This window comes from Eleutherodactylus coqui, chromosome 1, assembly GCF_035609145.1.
Source record: "Eleutherodactylus coqui strain aEleCoq1 chromosome 1, aEleCoq1.hap1, whole genome shotgun sequence".
NCBI lineage: Eukaryota > Metazoa > Chordata > Amphibia > Anura > Eleutherodactylidae > Eleutherodactylus > Eleutherodactylus coqui.
This window is the reverse complement of record NC_089837.1, coordinates 73,401,014-73,426,303: the sequence shown is the minus strand read 5'-3', so window position 1 is coordinate 73,426,303 and position 25,290 is coordinate 73,401,014. Positions and strand designations below refer to the sequence as shown.

At 46.2% G+C, this 25,290-nt stretch overlaps 1 protein-coding gene across 2 annotated transcripts in view; it reads right to left on the bottom strand.

The window, feature by feature from the left end:
• ROCK2 (Rho associated coiled-coil containing protein kinase 2) overlaps positions 1-25,290 on the bottom strand; it is a 147,590-nt gene that overhangs the window by 63,507 nt on the left and 58,793 nt on the right. For both annotated transcript variants that reach the window (XM_066597210.1, XM_066597220.1), the window contains exons 2-5: positions 22,895-22,976; positions 21,488-21,588; positions 18,698-18,835; positions 15,485-15,745 (exon numbers count right to left, since the gene is read on the bottom strand). In XM_066597210.1, the coding sequence (XP_066453307.1) occupies positions 15,485-15,745; positions 18,698-18,835; positions 21,488-21,588; positions 22,895-22,976 (582 nt within the window). The remainder of the gene's footprint in view (positions 1-15,484; positions 15,746-18,697; positions 18,836-21,487; positions 21,589-22,894; positions 22,977-25,290) is intronic.

The window sequence follows — 25,290 nt, the reverse complement described above, 5'->3', positions numbered from 1 at the left end:
TGCCGGAGACATTCTCTGTTAGAAGCTCTACGGGCTTAGACTTCTATGTAGCAGCGCAACGTCACATTCAACTCATACAGTCTGGACCAACGTACGTGAATGGCAAGCAGAAGAAAATAAATAAATCACTCATACTATTAAGACTATTTTTTGGAACACCGTAAGCATTTCCATGATGTGTAAGCCAAAGAGCGACTGGTGACAGGAAGGCCTGTACTCTGACCGGAAAACCTCCTAGTTTAGTCAGTGGTGACTCATGTTCCATTTTTGGCTGCCTCTGACACTTTCCATTCTCCTGCTCTTATGTCTCTGTATATACAGGATATCTGCTCCTTCTTAGGGGATTTCCAGGTCTTAAAAAAAATGATGACCTATCCACAGGATAAGTAATCAATAGCTGATAAGCAGGGATCTGCAGCCGGTCAGTCATTCGCCAGGCCTGCAGTCACCCTGCATGGAGCAGGAAGCAGATCGGTCCGTACACTGTGCAGGCCTGGTATTGTAGGTAGAGCTCCCATTCACTCCTATGGGATCCCTACTGGCTTGTGGATAGGTCATTCATTTGTAAGACCTGTAAACCCCTTGTATACGTCCGTCCTGGGTGCACAGGGATTGTATGGAGTGAGCATGCTCCATACACTGCCAGTGTCAGCTGCCTGACAGCCGACACTTGGCTGCAACAGCTGCAATAAGCGTACACGCAGATCGCAGCTGTTAACCCTTTACATGTTGCTGTCAATTCTGACAGCAGCATTTGATTGCCCCGATCGACCCCACTTCACAATGACAACGAGAGGCGCCATCTGGTTTAGTGGCAGCTGGAGGCCTAATGAAGGCATCTAGGGCTGCCATGTACTTCTACCCATTATGATAATCTTGAAGTATTGCAGTATATGGTATAACCAAACAAACGCAAGTTCAAGTCCCCAACAGGGATTTAAAAAAAAAAAAAAAAAGTTTACTTATTTTTACTATTGTAAAAAATAAAAGAATATTACATTTTTAACCCTTTCTTTTCCTGCATTTATAATAAAAAAATAAAAAACCTTAAAACATATTTGATATCATCACATCCAAAAAAGTCTAATCTATGAAAATAGCGAATTATTTATCCTATATAGTGAACATTGTCGGGGGGGGGGGGGGGGGGGAGTTATGGCTGTTAGACTATGATGACAGACATTTTTATTTAAAACGAACCTGTCACAACTAAGTTATGGTGCTGTTCCAGAAGGTGACGGGAATCGGGGGATGTGTGTATGGATGTGTGTGTATATATTATATATATATATATATATTATCATCTCATAGGCGTGTATTGGATAGCACATACATGGCAATCTGAAAAGTATCAGATAATCAGACCACGCACAGTCTTCACTGGCGGACAGCATTGGAACAGGGGAGTTGGTGAGTAGTGAAAAGAAAAAAATGTATATATATTATTTTTTTTTTTCTTTTCACTACTCACCAACTCCCCGATTCCAATGCTGTCCGCCAGTGAAGACTGTGCGTGGTCTGAATATCTGATTTTTTTCAGACTGCCGTGTATGTGCTCTTCAATACACGCCTATGAGAGAGCTTGCGCACAGCGGGGGGGGGGGGGGGGGGGGGAGAGAGAGGCAGATTTTTCAGACCACGCACAAGCTTCACTGGTGGGTGGATAGATATATATATATATATATATATATCCATCCCCTGGCTCGCACTCCTCTCTCATACCCTGTTACTTTGGGAGCAGCACCCTAATCTGGTTCCCTTTAAAGACATTCTATTATTTTTAAAACTACAGTAGTACAGCAGATGAATATATATAAATTTGGTATCGTAGTAATCGTACTGACCCGCAGAATAAAGTGATCATGTGATTTTTGCCACAGTGCATACGCTGTAAAAACAAGACACATTCACCCAAAAAAAAAAAAAGGCAAAATTGCATTGTTTTTCCATTTCAGTATTTTTTTGTACTCTTTAATATACCATATACAAGTAGTAGTCCAGCTTCACCCGGGAAATGAAATAACCTGTGAACTTTATCATAGCAACTTGAACTTCAGACAAGAAAGTCACAAGTGGGGTATAAAGTTTCCAGCGCATTTCAGGTGCTTCACGCACCCTTAGTCATGCCTCAAACATGGTAAAAGTGACCTCCAGAAATATACATGCATAACCAATACAAACTTAGATATCACATCATCTGACAAATGAGACATATCAAACTTATACGGGGAAGGTTTCAGAGATTTCCTTTGTGCGTCCGGTCTGCAACAACCACATTCAAGTACTTTAACTCTCATTAGTAAACTCATTAAGTTGGGTTAGAATCTTCCAAATCCATACCCATGTGTGCGATGGTCACAGTTATGTTCATCAGTGAAATGTTATGAATAGAGATGAGCGAGTATACTCGCTAGGGTACATTACTTGAGCGAGTAGTGCCTTAGCCAAGTATCTCCCCGCTCGTCTCTAAAGATTCGGGGGCCGGCGGGGGGGAGATGTCTCTCTCCCTCACTCCCCGCCGCAACTCACCTGTCACCCGCGCCAGCCCCCGAATCTTTAGAGACTAGCGGGGAGATACTCGGCTAAGGCACTACTCGCTCGAGTAATGTGCCTTAGCGAGTATACTCGCTCATCTGTAGTTATGAAACATTACAAACTTGGTATCATCCTGCATATGGTTTGTAATATCATTTACTTGTTCTAAAAATCTACATTTAAATTTATGCGTCGAGCCGCTTGACATAGATTTTAGCACACGGGGGTATATAAAATAATATAAAATTACCATCTTATACCATAAATAGGATACGATACTTGAGGATATCACATCTCCAATGGTAGGTGCCCTTCTGGATACAGTTCTGTATCCCTGTTCTAGTATTCCCTGTTCACCATATACCATTGGCAAGTATCTGGGCACTATTTGTTTGATCTGTGGAAATGGCTTGCTATATTGGAGTATCATGGTGGGTCCCACATGGTTATTCCCAATATTCTGCTTTTCTTCTTGACTATTGTGCAACTTCCTGCTTGGCCTTATTACTAATCCAAGATGGATACCCCCGTTTACGCAAGTAGGAAACTGCCTTACAAGATTCCTCATCAAAATTTATGGTTAGTACTACAATTTCATGGCATGGCCCTAGTAGTGTGCCGGGGTGATTGCTGGTGGCTCTCAGGATAGTGTTACCCACTATGGGTTTCCTATGTGTGGAAGCATTACATCACCCGGGGAAGAAGTGCAAGATTGTGAATAAAGTGCAGAATGCACAAACCTGGATAATAGGATCTGATGAATTCGGGTATGGCAGGCACATCACCCTGCCAGATAAACCGCAAGTAATCAATATACCTGCCGCACCAGAAGATAGCGCACACAAATGGATTCTCACTAGAAGAAAGCACCTCCTTTGCCCAACGGGACATTACTGGCTAGCCACTTAGGGCGAATGCTTAGCCCCCATTGAAAAGCCCATTTTCTGTAAAAAAAAAAAGGAGTTATTAAACAAAGTAATTCTGAGTCATCAGGAAGTGTAAAACTTCCAAGATGTATTCTTGTAACTCGTGTGTACGTGCTATACTCACGCATATGATATTGAACGGCTTCCTGAGGAATACATGTGTAGAGAGAGGCCATGTCCCAACTAACCCAAATATATTTTTTCAAGCCCACACCAGGTTAAGATTTTTCAAGACGTCCCGACCATCTTGTAGGGAAGGCACCAGACGAGAGGCTGTAAGAGCCAATCAAGTCATTGCTGAGCCTCTTGCCCAGCGTGTTACTACCCAACATAATGGGGTGCAAGGGAGGAGGTAGACCACCCAACGCGTAAAGTATAGGTATAGTGGGACTGTCATTCAATAGGTGTAAGGACTCCTAGCGCTACGCCATCTTGTATAAGTATTCTTATGTGTGTACTGACCAGTAGGATCATTGTCCAATGGTAGATATGTTAGTTGATCCACCAACAGAGCAGTAATCTGTAACTACAATTAAAAATGTAATTACATTGTAATTCTGAGATGGTGATTGTTAGAGATGAGCGAGCGTACTCGGAAAAGCACTACTCGCTCGAGTAATTTGCTTTATCCGAGTATTGCTGTGCTCGTCCCTGAAGATTCGGGTGCCGCTGCGGCTGACAGGTGAGTCGCAGCGGGGAGCAGGGGAGAGCGGGCGGGAGAGAGGGAGAGAAAGATCTCCCCTCCGTTCCTCCCCGCTCTCCCCTGCAGCTCCCCGCTCCGTGCCGGCACCCGAATCTTCAGGGACGAGCACAGCGATACTCGGATAAAGCAAATTACTCGAGCGAGTAGTGCTTTTCCGAGTATGCGCGCTCATCTCTAGTGATTGTATATCACCCGGTGTGATAAAATCTAAGTGGGCAGCACGACACTTTCATCGTAGATTTTTAGAAACCTTCACATGATCTCAGCGTGTGTGTGCGCGTATTACATGCCAATACAGTGCACGCTGCGATTCACGCTGGTATGGGTGGTCCAATAGAAATCAATGGGCTATATTAGCATAGTGTGGACGGGCAACAACCGCGCCTACGAGCGCATTAAGTGCCTGAAATGCTTGGGAACTTTGTACCCCACTTGTGACTTTCTTTTATAAAGTTCGAGTTGCTTATAATGAAATTCATGGATTATCCTATTAATATTATCTTTTTGAAACGTTCGGCTGTGCAACAGATTTTTCCCCGCTCGCAAGAAATTTGAGAGTATTTAGGCGAAATTGTTCCTTTTTTTCCTTTTCCGGTCATATTAAATAATACCATTAAAAAAACAAAACTCATCTCGCAATAAAAAAAAAAAAAAGTTACGATTTTTGGGGGAGGGAGAAACCAAGAATGGGAAAAAAAAGGGCCGTGTCCTTAATGGAAGAAACAATCCTATAGAAGATAACAGCTTACAGAAGCAGAAAAGGTTTTGCTTCTTCCCAACAAAAAGTTTTAAAAAAGTCTGCATGAGAAAATTCTCTTCATGCATATACCCTGTTTCCCTGAAAGTAAAACATCCCCTGAAAATAAGACATAGCATGATTTTCCAGAATTTTTGAGGATGCAAAATGATTTTTCAGGCTTTTTGAGGATGCTTGAAATATAAGCCCTACTCCAAAATTAATCCCTGCTAACAGTTAATTAAAAAAAGTCAATTTAAATAGTGTCCAGGCAGCTATACATGTAAAAAAGTTAAACAAAAATTAATATAAGACACTGTCTTATTTTCGTCAATTATTTGTCAACTGTTATCAACATATCAAGAGATAAGGAAATGTGTGTTTTTAATTCTTCCGGACCCATTTTTCTGCCCAGATCAGCGTCAGAAGCAGAGTTGGACTGGTTGCTAGGGACGCAGGCTGTAGTTGATAGGCGATGTATCCTTTAGCAAACAATCATATACAATTGCCGTTTTAATACGAAAGTGGAGTTTTTCTAGTTTCTTCCAGTGTACTTAAGGCATGTGACATCATAAAGATTGATTGATGGTGCTGACTACATTTACCCAGTTCTGTAGTGGAACATTCCCGGGGCATGACCACAGTACATTCTCAGGGCATGACCATATATGCAGCGAGTTACAATCCGCACCACCACAACTATTCGGACGGGCTGTTCTGTAACACTTTAGCTGTTTCTGCTTGTAATTAATAAGCGGCACTGTTTGTCACTAATGACAGTTCTGCGAGGAGTAACATGAAGATGTGCATGTCGTGCTCATTAGTAGTAGCACTGCTTTGGGAAGGAGCTGTCTGCACCCGCTCTACAAGTTACTGCTGGCTTCACACAAGTCTTTAGTGACAGTTTGGAGTTAGTAGGTGGCGCAATGAGCTCCACGTTCGGGTTCTTTCAACTTCCGCATGCTCTGTGACGAGAACAAACAGGAAGCTTGGTGAGGCTCCTATCACTGACTGCAAAGATTTACATTTGGACGGATTCTTTAACATACCAAGATGGAAGCTCAACAGATCCCTCTGACCAATAGGATAAAACTGCATAGCAGACCGGTAATCCACCTTTAAAAAAGGGAATCTGATGGAACTAGGGTTGCTAAGTTTTCCAACCCCCCCCCAAAAAAAAGTTCTCGGGATTCTCAAGCTAAAGGGGTTGTCCAGTTGTAAACGATTGATGTACAGGTCATTGAGTGGATCAGCAGGGATTCATCGCCAAGGCCCCCGGCAATTATTTTTTCCTCTTGCCCAATGTACTCAGTTGATCTATGAAGAAAGCAGACAGCGCCATTCACACTGCAGTGACCAGACTTAGTATTGCACACCATGTTTTCGTTCATTTCAAGTGCATGCAATACCAAGTGACTTTTATCACTTTATCCGTAGGATGGGTAATAAAATTCTGACCGATGGGGGGTCTCACCACCGAGAGCCTCACCAATCCCAATAACCGGGATCCCATGTCCCCCTTCTCCTCACTCCGCAGTGACGTAGAGGTTGAAAGGAGTGGCCGCTGGTCGATTCATTTCAATGGGGCTGATGGAAAAAGTCAAATGCATGCTCGATCATGGGGATGGCGGGGAGCATATATTTATATTACTTGCCAAATGCACACCATTCGCAACCTGATTGGTTGTTTGGATTTACTCATTCCCAGTGATTGATTATTCGGGTTGGCCGATTCCCGGTGATTGGTTATTTGGTTTGGCTGGTTAACGGTGATTGGTTATTTGGTTTGGCTGGTTCACGGTCATTGTTTGTTTAGGTTAGCTTGTGTAGAAGTGGGGAGTAATAGGCTAATATGCATGGGGGGGGGGCACGATAAAACCATAACAGTGAGAAGGAGACACGGGGGTACTGTTTTAGGGATCGATATGGGTCTAAGAGGTGATAAAAGAGGGTCTAAAGGCCCATTTACACGCAAAAATCACTCCTCAAGATTCGTTCAAACTATGGTATATGAGCGATAATCGTTGCGTGTAAACACTGCCATCGTTCACTCTTCGGCTGAACGATAATTTTAAGGTGAGCTTAACATCCATCATTCAGCAAGAGAGAGGTAACAGAGACCGCATGCTGTGTTCTGCACAGGGGGTTGGAGATTACATTTTATTCTGCCGACAGCCCGTGCAAGAGAAATGGAGCTGTGGGTAGAGCTCAGACCACATGCTGTGCTCTGCAAACAGCTCCCGGAGGACCTTTTACACGCAAATGAAGCTGATAAAGTGTTAACGGACATTAGTGTCCATTAACACCTAATGCAAAACGATCGCTAAAACTGTCAATCATTCAATCGTTTGAAAGATTGTCTGTGTGTGTACATGGGCCTTAAGAGGACCTTTGGATAGATGATAAAAGTCACGACGTGGGGATATATAATTATTAGATTAGTTAACCCATAGAATACAATGTGTGAACAGATTTGCCCGTTTTATTTTGTATTTTCCAATAGCAAAAACAATAGTTCACACTTCAGCTGAAGCCAAACACCACAAGCGTGGCGCTGAAACCCGTCCGTCATCCAGAGGCAGCCGCTGCCAGCGGAGTCACTTCTCCACACACCTTGTGAAATGTTACTCATCACCAGCCATTTACAGAGACGACCAGAAGCTCGTGTGGGGAGTATTGACATTGGAACGCGCTCGCCCAGCTAAATAAATGTCTTTGTTTCTCAAGACAACTGATATCCGCCGCTTATCTTGTAGAGCTAACCACAAGGCTGACTGACTTCAGGGCACTGCCAGGCCAAGAATCAATAAAACCCCGTGCCAGGCTCTAGTAAAAACATGCGGTGCGACGGCTCGCCGCTCCTGTAAAAGCCTTTAGCACCTTGTTAAATGGCACTTAACTTCATTCATACGTTTGGGGTTTTCGAGCAAACCATTATTCCCTTTTCCCAATGAAACACTCTAAAAAAAAAAGTAGGCCTACGGCTTCCCGAAAGGGGCTAATTATGTTTATACATTTTATCGTGCGCTAATCTCTGGTTGTAGGATATGTACGGAGTGGGCAACAGAAAAGTAGGCCGGCACCGCACTCTTATGAAAGCTGTCTTTTTTTGCCCGTAGCAACCAATCACAGCGCAGCTTTCGTTTCTTATATTGCTGAGGTAAAATGAAAGCTGTGCTGTTATTGGTTGCTAGGGACAAAAAAAGGACAGATTTTTAGTTAGGCGGCTTTTTTTAAGCATGTGGTGTCAGCTTACTTTTCCATGGCCAACAGGGACATGAAATGTCTACATAAGAGTGAGAGCTGAACCATTACCTTCACATAGCCATTCCTTAAAGGGGTTGTCTTACCTTGATAACCACCTACTATAGGCTTTATTATGGTATATGGACATCCCCCATTTGAACCACATGACCCAGAGACAATAACAAGCATTACCCCTCACTCTGACTTCGCATGTTCATATCTTGCTCTCTAGGTCAACTTTACCTTTGACCAGAGCTGCGGAGTCGGAGTTTTCCCTCTTTTTACACTGAAGTAGAATCAAACGATTCTCATTTGCCAAACGAATGACAGTCTTTTTTGCATAGGCAGAGTGCATGGGGACCTATGGACACATCGGAGGTAACCAACAAGTGGACGGTGTCTCTCTGCCAGTATCTTTCTTTCATATATGATCAAAATTGTCCCATACATGAAAAGAAATAATCCATAACAAGAGTGATGGACACAGAAATCAATGTGCCTTTACCCACAGTGACTCCGGTCGGGGCTTCATTATCTCTCTGGCCTGAAGAAGGGCTTCTAGGGGGAACCGTACCTCCTCTTTGTACATCTGGAGTGGTCTCAAGAAACCTTCAAGATTTTTTAAGATATTTTTTCGAGTGTCTGCTGTCCAATCTCTACGTTCATTTGTCCTGTGTGCTGGCCAACAGAATACAGGCTGCCGTTCACCTCAGGCCATGGTCAACCTACGGTACGCTGTAATATATAGTACAGCAAATGTCGCTGCACTCACGGAAGGGCAGCCATAAATCCTTTAATTTTCATGTGGTAAGAATGTGAGCAAATCACTAATTCATGGCCATTCGTTGTGCCACACACAGGGCAATTCTGCTTAACACAGTTTATGCCCCATTCACATGGAACATTTATTGCGCAAAATTCGTTCAAACGAATGAAAGCGCACAATAATCATCTAAATGAATCGTCTAAATGAAAAGCCATCGTGCACTATTTTTTTTACTTTCCGTTTGTCACGCAGTTTCAACCAATAGAAAAATAAGTCGCTGGTTTGCTTACTTTTTGCTCCGTCTAAACGCTCCCCACTCGGTGTTTTACTTAGAACATTAAGCGCTGAGCAAGAATTTAGCGAGAAGTGAGCAATTTTCGTGCATATCATTTACAGATACTACCCATCCCAGCTCCCTCTCAACCAGAAAATAACAATGCTGTAGCAGCATCATCAGCCTTGAAGGTAGGCTGGAGATGAATCACCTACCTTCAAGGCTGGTGATGCTGCTGCAACATTGTTTGTTATTTTCTGATGCAGGACCTTACGCCGGCCTTCTGCACATGCACGCCAGGCGTCATTACGTCAGCCGCATGCGCACAAGGCCGGGAGGCAGGAGATGTCACCGGGGACCGCGGTGAGCTGTCCCCTGCCTGTGATCTCCGCTATCCAATGGATAACGGCAATCACGGAAAAGTGAAAATAAAAAATTTAAAGTTTCATCTCCCCTTACAGATCGTATCCATGAGGGAAAATGAAATTACATACTCAAGGTCCCCGGATTTGTCCCCTGATGGGGTCTTTAACTGCAGACCTTACCTCAACTTCGGCGTATGCACCTGTCAGAATGATGGCGGACGCATACGCAAAAGTCAAGGATTGCCCGGGAAATTTAAAATCTCCCTGCTCCTGGCTACTAAAGGTAGCAGAGAACCTGGCGATATCACGGGGGGCCGTGGTATGCGATAATGGCGATCACGTAAAAGTTTTAAAGAAAGTGGAAGTTTCATCTCTCCTCACCGATGCGATCGGTGAGAGGAGATGAAACATATACTCGGGGGCCTCCGCATTTGAACCCTGATGCGGTCATCCTCCATGGACCTTTCTGGCATTTGTACATGAGCCAACCGGCAAAATGTCGGACATGTGCAAGAGCCGGGGAGCCCAAGAAATTGTAAATCTCCTTGCTCCTGGTCACCAACAGTCGCCGAGAGCTTGAAGCAGTGACTGGTGGCCTCGTTGAGCGGTCCCCAGTCACGTGATAAAAAGTTAGCGATCTACCATTTGACCGGTCACACATGACCGGATAGAAATTGCGGATTCCGCATGCGTTTGATCAGCAGCAATATGCGGATCAATTAAATTCATTGGATTACACAATTCTGCTCAAATTAGCGGGGTGGAATTACGTAATTCACCTGCACAAAACAGAATGTAGCATGCTCTATTTTACCGCAGATATCCGCAACATAGAGCCCATTGTGCTTCAATGGTCGTGGATATACCCGCTGCCCATACGCTACTACATTGTGTACAGGCTGCAGGTACCCGCATCATCGCTAAGCGACAGTGCAGGAAATACAAACAAGAAAAGGTGTACTGCGCATGACCGCCTGTGTGAGTACGCAGTTACGTACAGTACATTACGCAGCCATACACGGGGCCACGGCCGGGGTCACAGCTGGGATCCGCTGCAGATTCCACCTACGGCCGTGTGAGCCCGGCGTTATTCAGACCGCTACCTGTAATACGTATTTTACAAGAAGCCCCGGGAACGCTCGCCTTCCTGCAGTTCCAGGAGAAGCTTGTTGAGCGCCTTCTGTGTGAGACCGCCGCACCCCATCAAGCTTACGGAGACTCATGGAACGCCACTTTTTACACCCCATCCCTGCCACTCAGGTCAAGAAATAACCCCCAATATAGCATGGGAAAAGGAGGGATACACGGTTTTATTGCCCCACGTGCCCATCCCAACCAGGCCCCCGTAATTACCCCCGTCTTCGGAAATACCACACAGTTCACCTTTTTACTTTTATCTAAGATTTAGGGAAAGCCAAAAAATTTGGATGAAGGGGGTGGGGATTATTTTTAGGGAGTCCATTTTTTTACCACACAAGTGATCAACGGGGCCTGGAATTTATTCAGTTGTGCCCTAAAATCCAACGGGTTTTCCCTCCATTATAGGTCTAGCCATGTGTCCTGTAAGTAGATTGGGGCTACAGCGGGTATGTTTCTGAACACGGGACAAACGGGGGTATCCATTTTGGGGTGAAAGTCTTCATTGACATGTGTGCTGTGTAAAAAAACTGTTTTTAAAATGACACAATTGCCAAAAAAATGAATAAGTGTAATTATTTCCTTCTGCTTTGCTTAGATTCATATCACCGTGTCTCAGATCCCCGTAGGACAGCACGGAGGACCCGTGGGAGTAATCTCAGCCGCCCCACCCCATGGATCCGATCCATGAGGGCAGTAGAATTTTTAACTTTTTAAAAACTTTTTTGCACTTTAAAGCGATTGGTGCTATCCATTGGATAGTGCTCATCACATTGAGTGTGTGTGGGGGTGGGGGGGTCCTGCGGCCCGGGATGACAGCTCCATGCTGTCAGCTACCTCTGGGCCCACGCCCATAGCCCACGTGGCTTTAATCCCTGCAGGAAGCATGTTTTTACGTCCTCGGAGATTAAAGCCCACTGAGCTAGGACATGAACACACTATGGGCTGGTCAATAAGGGGCTAAGCGGCGCTCGTTCAGTACGTCTCATTCACTTATACAGTCAATGTGAATGACCTCTCGTTTGAAGAAGTATCTGCCTGTATAAACAGGCTGCACGAGCATGCTGCCTCCAATCAAATAAACCAATAAATGCTTGCTAGGTCGCTCACTTCCTCCATCTTTGTACATTACATTCACCTGCTCAATACTTTCTTGGTGGGGTAAAAGACCCACGCAGCGCTACCATATCAAATCCAAGACCGAACACCAAATAAAACAATACGCAAAAGCAAAAACAACAAGCCGTTGCAAGAATCACGAACGCTCAGAGACATTTCCCAATACTAGATCTGCGTGATCCGTGCAAGCTGCTCTTACTAGTTCAGCGCCAGCTCGTGTTGGCGAGAGATCTGTCTACCGCTGACAATATACAGACAAAAACATTCACAACAATTCAACTTCATTAATAACGACTCCATAAATAACGCATTTACTAACCGGTGCAATACCACTGAATGACCACTAGCCGGCGCTAACAGCAACGCAATCCTGAACATTTCATCAGAGCGCTCGCTGCACTTCCCAAAAACAATCCGTAAAATATTCTAGTAATCAGCCTCATTCCACATATATCCAATATGGCAAGATCGGCGCTGGCTGGTACACAGTGTTCTGCAGAACCCTCAGGAGCGGAAGCAGGGACTGTGGCGGCGGCAGGAAGAATCTAATACAGGTCTCTGGCATAGGAGCCAGGAATGTTCATAGACTGAGCCTTCATTGTGACACTGGGGGGGGATTACACCAGCGAAACTCAAACATGTAAAGATTACGAAACGCCCAGCAATTAGCATCTATCAAAGTGCTGCGAGAGCGCCAATAGAGACAAATGGCTGCTGGCGGCGGCGCGCTGCCGCATATTTATATAATGAGTCTGTTTTAAGCACATGCAGGCTGAGAACGGAGGGGTGCTAGAGCTTGATGGACAATGATGCTCACAGATAGGTGGGAAAGTCTCAACGTAATTACCAGAGTCTTCATAAAGACTGAAAAGAGTGTCCTTGAGTTCATCTCTTGGGGCGCGTCCACACCCGGCTTTGCTTTCGCCCGGCCTTGCTGTGACAGCTTGGCCGCCCCGTGTGGACGAGAATTTGCAAATAGCTGGCTAATCCCAGGATTTGCGGCAGCGAAATTCTGCACGGGATTTCTGCCGCAAATCCGCCCCGTGTGAACCTAGCCTAAGGGCGCCTTCTTACAGTTGAGAAACTCAAACAAAATTTTTGCGCTACGAGACACACAAATCCCGCACGATTATGAACCTCATTCGTTTGAATGAGCGTTTTTTTTCCCCCCACATTACACGCTGACGCAGGAAAAAAATAATCGTGCCATGTTCTATCTTTGGGCGTGCCCTCGCAGCGCTTCACCCATTATTTTCTATGGGGCTGGAAAAGCATTGCACCAGATGCAATGTGCACACGAGTTAAATGCAAGGTTTCCCATTGAAAACAATGGGAAACACTCCACAATCCTCCGCTGCGGCTTTTAGCCATTTCCCGGAAGTGATGCGATTCACAGAGATATGGCGCACGCCTGTGTAAAATTAGCCTAAAGGGTCCGTTTACCTTTTTGAACAACTGATGTCTGTCCTTGCCATTTAATCCCTTGGCATCTAAGTAGTTAAGACAGAGGAAGGAGTTTCTCACTCCATCCTATCCAGCTTTGCCAGAAGTAGTTATTAACAGGTTCTAGTAGAGATGAGTGTGATGGGGTGACACAGAGAGCCTCTTTCCTCCATCTAACCACTTAGATGCTCTGGTTGCCAACGGCTAGGATCAGAGATATCTTCGATCGCTACCACTGCAGCAGAGTGTAACTTATAACATACAATTGACAGCCACTGCAGATGGGTGTGGGCACAGTTCTTGAGCCCGCTATCTATAATCCCTGCACTGTATGGCGGTATTCACACGGGCAATTGCTACTTTCATGGGTTTTTCACACATCTAAAAAAAGAAGGAAAAAAAAAAAAACACGCAAAAAAGACGGGAGTTCCTAATTCTCAATTTTGTTTTATGGTCTCCGTGGGTGCCTTTGTTAAAAATAGATCATACCATGTTATGTTATACTTGCTTCTCTCAAATGGGACATTTTCATCAGAAAATAAGTCAAAAGTAGAACCTGTTTTTTTTCCCCTTTTCAGTCGAGGAGAAAAAAAACCGCCCACATAAAGATCCGTATTGAAATCAATCTGTTCTATTTTCATGCGATTTCAGCACGATTTTTTTTTTCAGTTCGGAAATGGTATGGAAAAAAATTGCCCGTGTGAATACAGCCATGGGGTGCCTTCATACGCATGGAGTGGAAAACGTCCGCACAGAATCGGCAGCATGAATGAAGAACTCGCAGCATATCATTTGATTGGCAGCAGATTTCAACCTTTGAAATATCAAAGTTGAAACCTGCGGCTAAATCCACAACATTTGGCGCATATTCGCTGTCAATTATCCGCTGTGGAAAGTTGGCAGCAAATATGCTTTGTGTGATGGCACCGTAAGGCTGGGTTCACACAGGGCGGATTTGCCGCAGAAATTCAGTCCAGAATTTCACCACGGCAAATCTGCCTGCTGCCGCTAATCCTGGGATCAGCCTGCCATGTGGACGAGATTTCTCAGAAATCTCGTCCGCACGGAACGGCGAATCCGTCGCGGCAAAGCCAGCGTGGATTCGCCGGCCGCAGCATGTCCATTCTTTTTTTTTCTGCTGCGGCCACACTCTCCTCTATGGGAGCGCCGGCCGCAATAAAAAAGTATGCGTTCAGGCTGCTTCAAAACCTGCGGCTAAGTGCCGCAGGTTTTGAAGAAGCGCTTTCCCAGCGGAAATCTCATGGCTCTTCGCTGCGGCCAAACAGCGAGACTTCCCCCGGGAATACGCCATGTGGGGGACCCTAAGTGTACTGTGCATGGGATTAACTACAGATAGTCCCCTACTTGCGAACGTTCGACTTACAAATTTCGCTAGATATGAACTATCTGTCCTACACAGTATGATGTAATACGAACTATCTGTTCTGCACAGTAATGCTATGGCATTACATCATACTGTGCCGGGACCGGGCAGGCTTCTATCAAGCCTGATACAAGCCTGTCCGGTCAGATCGCGGGACACTGTGCGGTTGCTAGGCAGCCGGGGACCTCCTGAAAGGCCCTAGGGCTGTCTATGCAGAGCGCCTATCAAGCAGTGCGCTTGATGGGCACTCTGTATAGGCAGCCCTAGGGCCTTTCAGGAGGTCCCCGGCTGCCTAGCAACCGCACAGCGTCCCGCGATCTCATCGTGGGACGCTGTACGGGCCCCCTGAACATCGGGTGCAGGCTGTTTCTTACAGCGGGCACCCGGCGGCAGCAGTTCCGATGACCCGCGCCGCTCGTCAGAACTGTTAACACTCTAAATACCGCTGTCAGAGCGGTATTTAAAGTGTTAACAGTTCTGACAAGCCGGCACCCGACGTTGTATGGAGCGGGATCCACCCGCGATCCCGCTCCATACTACCATTTGTTCGGACTTGCGAACAGGTTCCTGGAACAGGACCTGTTCGCAAGTCGGGGACTACCTGTATCTGCTACTAGAGCCGCACATGCATGGGAAAAGGTGCCCAGTGATTAATATATATCTAGTAGACTTGAATGATGATGTAAATTAGTCCTATGCCAGGCCTAACGCACTACTAGTGGGTGCGAAGACCCCAAGTACAGCTCAATCACCCTGAGATGTTATCCCCTCAGTGAGAAATCACAAAGTTACAGGAGGTGAAGCAATCCTAAGCAGCCAGTAAACCATCATTTTTAGTTTCTTTACTTACTTCATCCATCTTCATACACGTGCCAAAGTCTGCCAGCTTCAGGTGCCCGTACTTGTCCAGCAGCATATTGTCTGGCTTGACGTCCCGGTGGATCAAACCCATGGAGTGAATGGCATCAAGGGCTAGTACCACTTCGGCGGTGTAGAACTTGGCCCACTTCTCAGGCACATCGTAGTTGCTCATAAGGTTTACAAGGTCCCCGCCAGGCATGTACTCCATCACCATGTACAGATACTTCTCGTCTTGAAAGGCACAATATAGCTGTAATATGCAAAAAAACAGTCATCTCTATTGGTCAGACCCTAGTGCAATGTACACAGGCCAGCACATACAGCTTTATGCAGTAATCAGTACGGAAAATTAGAAGGTTTAAAGGGAACGTGTCATCACCTAGAAGCACCATAAAGTTAGTGTATAGGAGTCCAGGAATGTGCTTTTTTATACTTACCTGGCTCCCTGTTCCCTCGCGGTCAACCCTGGAAGCCAGCGTTCAGTCTGTGTATTGGACTCCTCTCTGCAGTCAGTGTGTACACATCCATAGAGAACAGTGTGTGTACACACTGACTGCAGGGAGGAGTCCGATGCACAGACTGAACACCAGCTTCCAGGGCTGACAGCGAGGGAACAGGGAGCCAGGTAAGTATTAAAAAATCACATCCCTGGACTCCTCAACTCCTGTCCTATAAGCGTATAAACTTAGTTTATGGTAATATCGGTTTCCTTTAATCTCAATTTACAGCTCTGTATGGAGTAGTTCAGTGCCATACGATGGCAAGAGTAGCGCAGCATGGAACTTTATTTTTGCCCAAAACTCAGGTGAATCCCAAAAGGGCCCCCTTTTTCTTGCCCCCAGGACGTCAATGACCAAAATGGGATCCATTCAGTTTCCAGCCGACCTGTCAGCATTTTATAGGATAAAACAGAGCTGCATGCAGCGCTATTTGGTCCTGTATTTTAACGCAAATCAGCATCGGTGGCTCAGCACAGCCGACACTGATGTAAATGAGCCCGTAATGTTCTCTCGCAATCCCATTTCTTACAACTATTCTCTATTTGGGAGGAAGGAATCTACAGATTTATTCGTCCAGAGCTTACTGGTTCATTAAATATAAGAACTGCCAACACTAATGTGACACTGCACTTTATCCACCTGTCTGGGTACACATCAGGAGCATTTACTGACCTCCAGTGGCTCTGATGTTTTCTACTGCATAGGCCAGTGGTGGCACACCTGTGGCATGCTTGCCAGAGAATGTACTTAAAGCCCTTTCTGCGGGCACACGCGCCATTGTTATTACTAGAATAAGGTGACCAGACGGGACAGCCTTTTGTCCCACTTTCGCGACGTCAGGTCAGCATGAAAGGGATTACCAGCAGTGGTGCTGCAGCTTCCCTCCTGGTAGTCCCTTAGTGGCATTGCTGCGAGTACACATACTGACAGCAGTGTGTGCACCCAGGATCCTCTTCGCCCAACTTCCCCTCCTTGGTTCCACAGGAAGAAAGGAGAAGGGAGGAGGAGTCCGCGCGCACAAACTTCCGTCCGCAGCAGCCCAGAGCAGCAGCGCTTTGAAGACAAGGAAAGAGGCAAGTATATCGGTCTCAGGAGGGCGCTATTACTACTGGGGCTACTGTGGGGGTCACTATTACTAGTAGAGCTGATATAGGGGACACTATTACTACTGAGATCACTATGCACATAGCAGCATACCTCAAGCTGACTTCGGTTGCTTTCATAGGGATGTGAAAAATCGCACAAGATTTGTGCGTTGCGAAACGAACAAAACTAACATGATTACGAACCCCATCCGTTTAAATGGGGTTATATATATACGCGATTTTCTTTTCCCACACTATGGTGCGCGAAAAATATCACAGTGTCCAATCCTACGGCGTTCCCTCGGAACACATCGCCCATTGTTTTCAAAGTGACAGGAAAACACATTGCACGGCATGCAAGTGCGTTGCGGGGTTTCCCACTTAAAGCCATGCAAAACTTAAAGCCGCGACAGAGGATCGCAATCTCCACAAAGTGATAAGAAGCGGGGTTTTTTTCAGTAAAGCGAAAAACCCGCATGTGCATGAGTGATATCAGGCTAAGTTTCACGGCCCAGTATTGCGCTCGGCCTCCGTATTCGGGTTAAATTGCCGTGATGGCATTTTGCGATAACTAAGTTTTGCGTTGTAGTCTGGGCACTCAGTCTCTAAAAGGTTCGCCACCATTGGCACAGGCATACCTCTGCCACTGTGAAAAAGTGCACACACTGCAGTATACGTTTGGTTTTGTTTTTTTGCGGCGGTCCACTATATAGGAAAGCGCCATCTGCAGTGCTTTTCTATACAGCTGAAAAAGGTATAGTGGCCCAATGGCCTCTGTTAACTGAATGGAGCCCTGTAGATGTGTTTGTGGTATATGCTGAGAACTTTTCCCCATGCAATGGTAAGGGCCTTCGTAATGCCGTTCTGGGTCTTTGGAAAGAGGAGTGACATTTGTTTTGGGAACTGACAATAGTGGTTTTCCCGTTTCATTTGACCCAGAGAACACAGAAAAAAAGTACATAGTGATTCTCCAGTAAAGATAATAACTCTGGGACTTGTATTTCCCTATTAGGCATTCAGCCCTATCTGATCATCGCTTAGTCGGCTTCATTTCCAAAATGCATTATCATGATATGTCACCCTCTTAACCCCTTAAGGACCAAGCACTGTAAAATCATGGTGCTCGTTCCTGGGCTGTAATCCTGGCCGATAGTAAAGATACGGCGGGGGATTAACGCTCCTGCTCCTTCAATGTCCTCAGCGGTTTTTAACCGCTTCTGCTGCCTTCTCCTTTACACTCTATTGAGCGCTATGTAGTGAAGAGAGAAAGCAGAAGTGTTACTTCCACTATCCAACCCAGCAATCACGTGATCGCTGGGGCTCCCTAATAAAACTAAAAAACTAACTCAAAAGTCAGTGAAAAAAAAAAAAAAAATAGCCCTATATGTCACTGAAAAAAAGGCAACAAAAATTATATTGGTAGCTGAAAAAAAGAAATTAGGGCAGTAAAAGCACCACACGGGTAAAGTCCCTAAAAAGCGTCCTTTTGGACTAAAACACCCTGGTCCTTACGGGGTTAAAATACTAACACTATAAAGGCAGAAATTTCATAACAGAAAGAACAGAATAAAAAAAAAAAAGTATCAATAAATAGATAGGTAAAATAAAGCCGGTTACCTGGACCACCCACGGGCTGTTCGCAAAGGCCATAATATCCCTTTCTTCCCAAAAAAAGGCAGAATCGGATCGTTTTATCATTTCAAATTTACTTAACACTTTCATTGCATAAACTTTTTGTGAACTTTTGTGCCGAACCTGTAAAAGAGAGTAAAAAAGAAAACTAAATACCAACATTCAATCATCGCTGCAGTCACAGCGAAACGAGCGTCAATGTGACAGAACGCCGAACGTCTAGACGGGACAACCATAGCAAATATGTTGTGTGCAGGAGCCGACCGCCGTATACTATACACACCGTAGACAGATGTAAGGTGGGTCTGCGCTCACAGCGACGAGGTGCTAATTGGTTAACCCCTTCAAAATATGGACAGTCTCCGACCCAAACTGTTTTTGTGTGTTTGCCTCCACAGAAAAGTAGGCCGGCACCATGCTTACGAAAATTGGCAAAAGCAAATCTGTGCCTGTTGCCCATAGCAACCAATCACAGCGCAACTTTCACTTCTTATACCAATGAGGTAAAATGAAAGCTGCACTGTGGTTGGTTGCCATTTCTTATACTGCTGAGGTAAAATGAAAGCTGCGCTGTGATTGGTTGCTACAGGCAACAAAGACAGATTTCCTTTCAGACATATTTCATATGAGTGTGGTGCCAGTCTATTTTTCTGTGGGCAACCTGTATATCTTTTTTTGTAATGTCCAGCCATATCAGACTAAATACAAAGACTGTTCTGTCCTAAAAGCAGGCAATAGATGCAGAGACCGCGCAGCTGGTTTAAAGGCTCCTGGATAATACTCATACCCACCTCACCCCATTTAGTGTCAATGAGAGGGTAGAAGGGGTTAGAGAACAAAATCCATCGGCCGATCAATTTTAGCAACAATACACAAAGACATTGGGGTGCACAATCATCCCCCGCAGGATCTTTTCCCAACAACCTACAGAATCCACCTTCCATTTCCACCATGGATTTGCATTTTTTAAATGTCCCAGAAATACACGGATTTAGCCCCATTCAGGCCGGATTCACACAAACGTATGTGCATCTACCTGCACATTTGTGCAGCGTTTTTGCGGAATGGGCATAGTGCATGTGTTACTATAGTTTTTGCGGAATGGGCATAGTGCATGTGTTACTATAGTTTTTGCGGAATGGGCATAGTACATGTGTTACTATAGTTTTTGCGGAATGGGCATAGTGCATGTGTTACTATAGTTTTTGCGGAATGGGCATAGTACATGTGTTACTATAGTTTTTGCGGAATGGGCATAGTACATGTGTTACTATAGTTTTTGCGGACTGGGCATAGTGCATGTGTTACTATAGTTTTTGCGGAATGGGCATAGTGCATGTGTTACTATAGTTTTTGCGGACTGGGCATAGTGCATGTGTTACTATAGTTTTTGCGGACTGGGCATAGTGCATGTGTTACTATAGTTTTTGCGGAATGGGCATAGTGCATGTGTTACTATAGTTTTTGCGGAATGGGCATAGTACATGTGTTACTATAGTTTTTGCGGAATGGGCATAGTGCATGTGTTACTATAGTTTTTGCGGAATGGGCATAGTGCATGTGTTACTATAGTTTTTGCGGAATGGGCATAGTGCATGTGTTACTATAGTTTTTGCGAGCGCAACTCGTGCGTATTTGCGTGCACAAAAAAACATGCAACAATGCTCCCAACTATGTAAATGGTCGATTAGCGTAATAAGTTCAATGTGCTCTTTGCCTGCACAAATATGCAGGAAAACAGAACATGTGCGTATTTTTTGCATGCGCACGCCAAATACGCGCATGAGAAGGAACCCATTGAAATAAAGTACTGAGCACACAAATACGCTTGTGTGAATCAGGCTACAATGTGGACAATCTCCATGTGGTCCCTGTTGTTCCCGGTGGGAGCAAGTCACTTGTTTTTAGTTTCCCCGTCGGAATTCCACTGACGGCGCAAATTCTGTGTATGGATCAGTGCCAAATGCTGGCTGCACACGGGCGGATGTGCATTGCGTCCACCTCTGGATACTGCAGCAAATACTGTCCATCCATAGCATGCTACGGAAAAGTGATTCTTCCTGCACACGAGCAGAAACCAACTGCGTTTTCTGCTCGCAGAGGAAAAATTGCAGCATGCTCCATTGTTGCACAGATTCCACGCAGACGGCTTGAAATCAATGGAAGCCATCCGATCCGCGGCTCTTCCGCAATAATGAGTACCTGCGACAACAGCTTCAAAAAGATTTTAATATGTTTTTTTAGGTGGAACTCACACGGAAAATTCTATGGTAAATTCCGCCATGTGAACATGCTCTAAGGGTGGGTTCACGTGGTTTCGGTGCGGATTCTGTGCCAAAATCCATTTATGTGAATGGAAATGTGCGTTGCGGTCTTCATGAAGTGGATTTGAAACCAACAGTGGGGGGGGGGGGGCAGAAAAAGCAACATGTCACTTCTTAACGCGGACATTCTGCATGCATGCTTTGCCCATTCAATAAGGCTAAAGCCGCAGCAGAAATACGTGCCGCAAAATCTTGAGTTTGTGCCGTGTGCCCAATTTTAACCTAGTGATATATACTTGTCCCATCTAATGCCAGAAGGCCACGGAACGCAACGTATAATCCCATCTGATTAGACCATACATTCAATTACCCAACTTGTCAGATTGCAGCAGAAACATTTCCAGTACAACGTATTGTGGGAAAATGGCGCGCCGCACACAAAAATGAGACAACTGCTAAAAAAGTCAGAAATAAGAATGAGTCTTGTACTCATTCAGACAATATTTCTTACCAGCTGGACTTCCCCAAAGGCTCCTCGCCCGATGACTTTTACTACATCGTAATCTTCAGCCTTCATCTGTAGTTGGCGCACGTCGCCCACAACTTTTTCATCTTAAACAAAATATATACATTTGCTATGAAAAGGCAGAATTGTAACCAGTTGATCTTCAATTGCATTTCTACATAAAGTAAAACATTATAGATTGGCGACAACCATTGTGGTCGCCATTACAGCACCCACACATGAGCGGATCGGTCTAGCCATTCTTTATAACATCTCTGCCGTACTGCTGTAGCTGTATGATATAGGAAGTGAGTATTTACTGCCATCTACATGCAATTCACGTGTTTTTTTTTGCCTGCCGTTAAGAAATAATGGGCGATTCTTAAGCAAGAATTACTCAAAAATGCGACATGCAGCGATTATTCTATCTCAGGCCATCAGTCCAAAAAGAAAACTCGCTCAAATAAATGACATCATTGCAATTAATTGGTCATTTTCACACATAATATCGGACCGTGTCACAATCGGTCAGATACCACATGGGAAAATCACCCCAAGACAGACAATATACGTATTTCTCTACTCCTTGGCCCCTGTATGTCAGGCTCTTTTTAGATAGCATGATGTCATTTACACAAGCGAGTGACATCACCACCAGTTTGTTCGCTCTCTTGCAGCCTGTTTAGGCAGGCAGATTCATCGTTGACTCGTACATTCATTTCTCGTTTCATTCGCTATATAAAAACACTGACCGAGAAGCGTTTAAATGGAAAGACAAGTGAATGAGCCAACCATGATTTTTATGCCAGCAGAAGCGGGATGACGAACGAGAAGTGAACAATTCTCCATCGTTCAGCTGTTGGCTCACGTTTAGACTGAAATGATGTTATCATTCTGTCTAAAAGCGCCCTAAAACCTGGAACCAGAGGGTTTCTGGGATTTAACTGGACTCCAATCGGAATCATTGGGTACAGAGTGGAGGAATGCTGTAAATGCAGACGTTGTGGGATCTCAAATGTGGAATCCGATCAGTTCGTGTGAGGCCTGCCTCCGTGAGTACTTTAAACTGATTGACTGATTTCGTGGCCAGGTACAACATTGTAGAATGACACGTTATATCTTTATCAATGATGTTTATGTCAGGCCAACTTCACATCTGCGTCGAAACATCAAACTTAGAAAAATAGTGCTAATCTTCCCATTAGGAAAGACCGAATCGTCCATTGGACCCGACAGAAGCCACTGGGTTCCATTGATGTTGGTGAGGTTTGCCATGCAACGATCCAGCACTAAGTTATGGCTTTCACTTACAGATAGCGGATGGGGGCAGCGCATTAGGAAATTCTCCCGTCACTTATCTAAATAAGACTAGGCTTTATGGGCGACAAAAAACATTACTACATGAACGCTTACATCTATTTAGGAAGTTATCGATATTCTTGTTCTTTCGTAGTGCAGGGAAGTCGAGGTCGAGGACCAGGGAGTTGAGTCCATCCTAGAATCAAAAGAATAGCAGTTATGAACATGGAGAATTACACAGAGTTGGACAGTAAAACAAAAGTTTCCCGCAAGGAGCTTCAGGGGCCTTAATATTCTTGGGATTGGTCATCAATATCAGATTGGTGGAGGGGGCAGATTCCCGGCAGCTCTGCTGATCATCTGATTGAAGGGGTTGCAGCGATTAGAAGATGCTACGGCCTCTTCACCGTTTACTATGCACACCGCCATATGTTGTGCAGCAGCTCTGCCAATGTAATGCAGCTCAATGTCAACCACCTGAGTGAGTCTATTTCAGTGTGGGGAGGTGAATAATCTACCAAACCTGCCAACCCACCTGATCCCCCACCACCATATGATGCCCGGAGAAGATCACAAGGCTTCATGCACCTAAGATTGCTGGTCAAGCCCGGTTTGTTTCATACATATGGTCAGCTTAAAAGGGGTTTTCCCGGAAAATACCATTGACCATGTGTCCTCAGGATGGGTCAAGAAGGTCTAGTGTCTGCCGCTTGGGACCTGGGCCAATCCGCTGTTTGGCCATTTACCGTCAACACCACAATACACACGGGTAAGGAGGGGAAGCGGTTAACTCTAACCGTTGTGTAGCGGACAGTAATCACAACTCTCCGCAGTGAAAAGGAGACTACATGGAGCGCGAATGGGGAGATACCCAAAAAGCAAATGCTCAAGTATTTCCGTCCGCCTCACTGAAATGAATAGAGTAACGACCACACATGATGTCACTGGGAGTGGTGGGGGGAGCGGGTAGGAGAAGCGACCCCCACAGCGTCAGACAGTACATGATGCGCAAGTCCCATTCTGCAAATTGGTGGGTGCGTCAGTGGTGAGATACACACTGATTAGCAAGTTACCCCCTATCGAAGACTTGACCAACAGCTGTCCAATACTAGAGTACATCGGTGAGACCACTCCAGGTAGGCCAAAAACTTGGATCACACTTGTGTTCATTTCCATCAGGTGGCTTTTTTACAATATTCAGTGAAAAAGAAAATAAAACAGACAGAGACTCTGCACACGGTGACAAACAAACTGGGTCACTACAGATCCGTCATGGACCTGTAGAAGACGGAAGCCATGACACCAGTGTGACCGGGGGATTTCATATGGAGCAGCGGAGGGAATGATGTGGAGCTTTCTATAGCATGGTGCTGGGGCAGAGATATGTGGGGAAGCAGGAAGCCGGCAGTCTCTTCTCCAGATGTCAGGAAACCTGCCACTGAAATGATTTCATGCTCTCCTTCCTCTGCGCTATGACAGAACTGTAAACCCCGGACCCTTCCTATTATCGTGCTGTTCAAACAAATGACGTGTGGGCGACTTACAGTTCTGGCACAGCGAGCGGCTAAACATACAGTCAGAAGAGAGGCCTTTGTAAAGTCATTAGCAAAAGTAGGAGCACTCAAAATACACATTAAGCCCAGCATGTCAAGTCTGTTCACCGTAGGCGTGACATCACTAGGAAAAGCAGCGCAACGCATAAATGCCCTCGCAGGTCTAAATATATTATGTATTGCATAAATTATATTAGTACTGCTACTAAACACAACAGAATGGTATCTAAAAATGGTAACTCAGGAATGTCATCAGAAAGTAGCAACAAGGTCTGGAAAACGAGCCCAGAGGCAGAGGGCGGCGCAGCGCCCAGAGGCGGAGGGCGGCGCAGCGCCCAGAGGCGGAGGGCGGCGCAGCGCCCAGAGGCGGAGGGCGGCGCAGCGCCCAGAGGCGGAGGGCGGCGCAGCGCCCAGAGGCGGAGGGCGGCGCAGCGCCCAGAGGCGGAGGGCGGCGCAGCGCCCAGAGGCGGAGGGCGGCGCAGCGCCCAGAGGCGGAGGGCGGCGCAGCGCCCAGAGGCCGAGGGCGGCGCAGCGCCCAGAGGCCGAGGGCGGCGCAGCGCCCAGAGGCCGAGGGCGGCGCAGCGCCCAGAGGCCGAGGGCGGCGCAGCGCCCAGAGGCCGAGGGCGGCGCAGCGCCCAGAGGCCGAGGGCGGCGCAGCGCCCAGAGGCCGAGGGCGGCGCAGCGCCCAGAGGCCGAGGGCGGCGCAGCGCCCAGAGGCCGAGGGCGGCGCAGCGCCCAGAGGCCGAGGGCGGCGCAGCGCCCAGAGGCCGAGGGCGGCGCAGCGCCCAGAGGCCGAGGGCGGCGCAGCGCCCAGAGGCCGAGGGCGGCGCAGCGCCCAGAGGCCGAGGGCGGCGCAGCGCCCAGAGGCCGAGGGCGGCGCAGCGCCCAGAGGCCGAGGGCGGCGCAGCGCCCAGAGGCCGAGGGCGGCGCAGCGCCCAGAGGCCGAGGGCGGCGCAG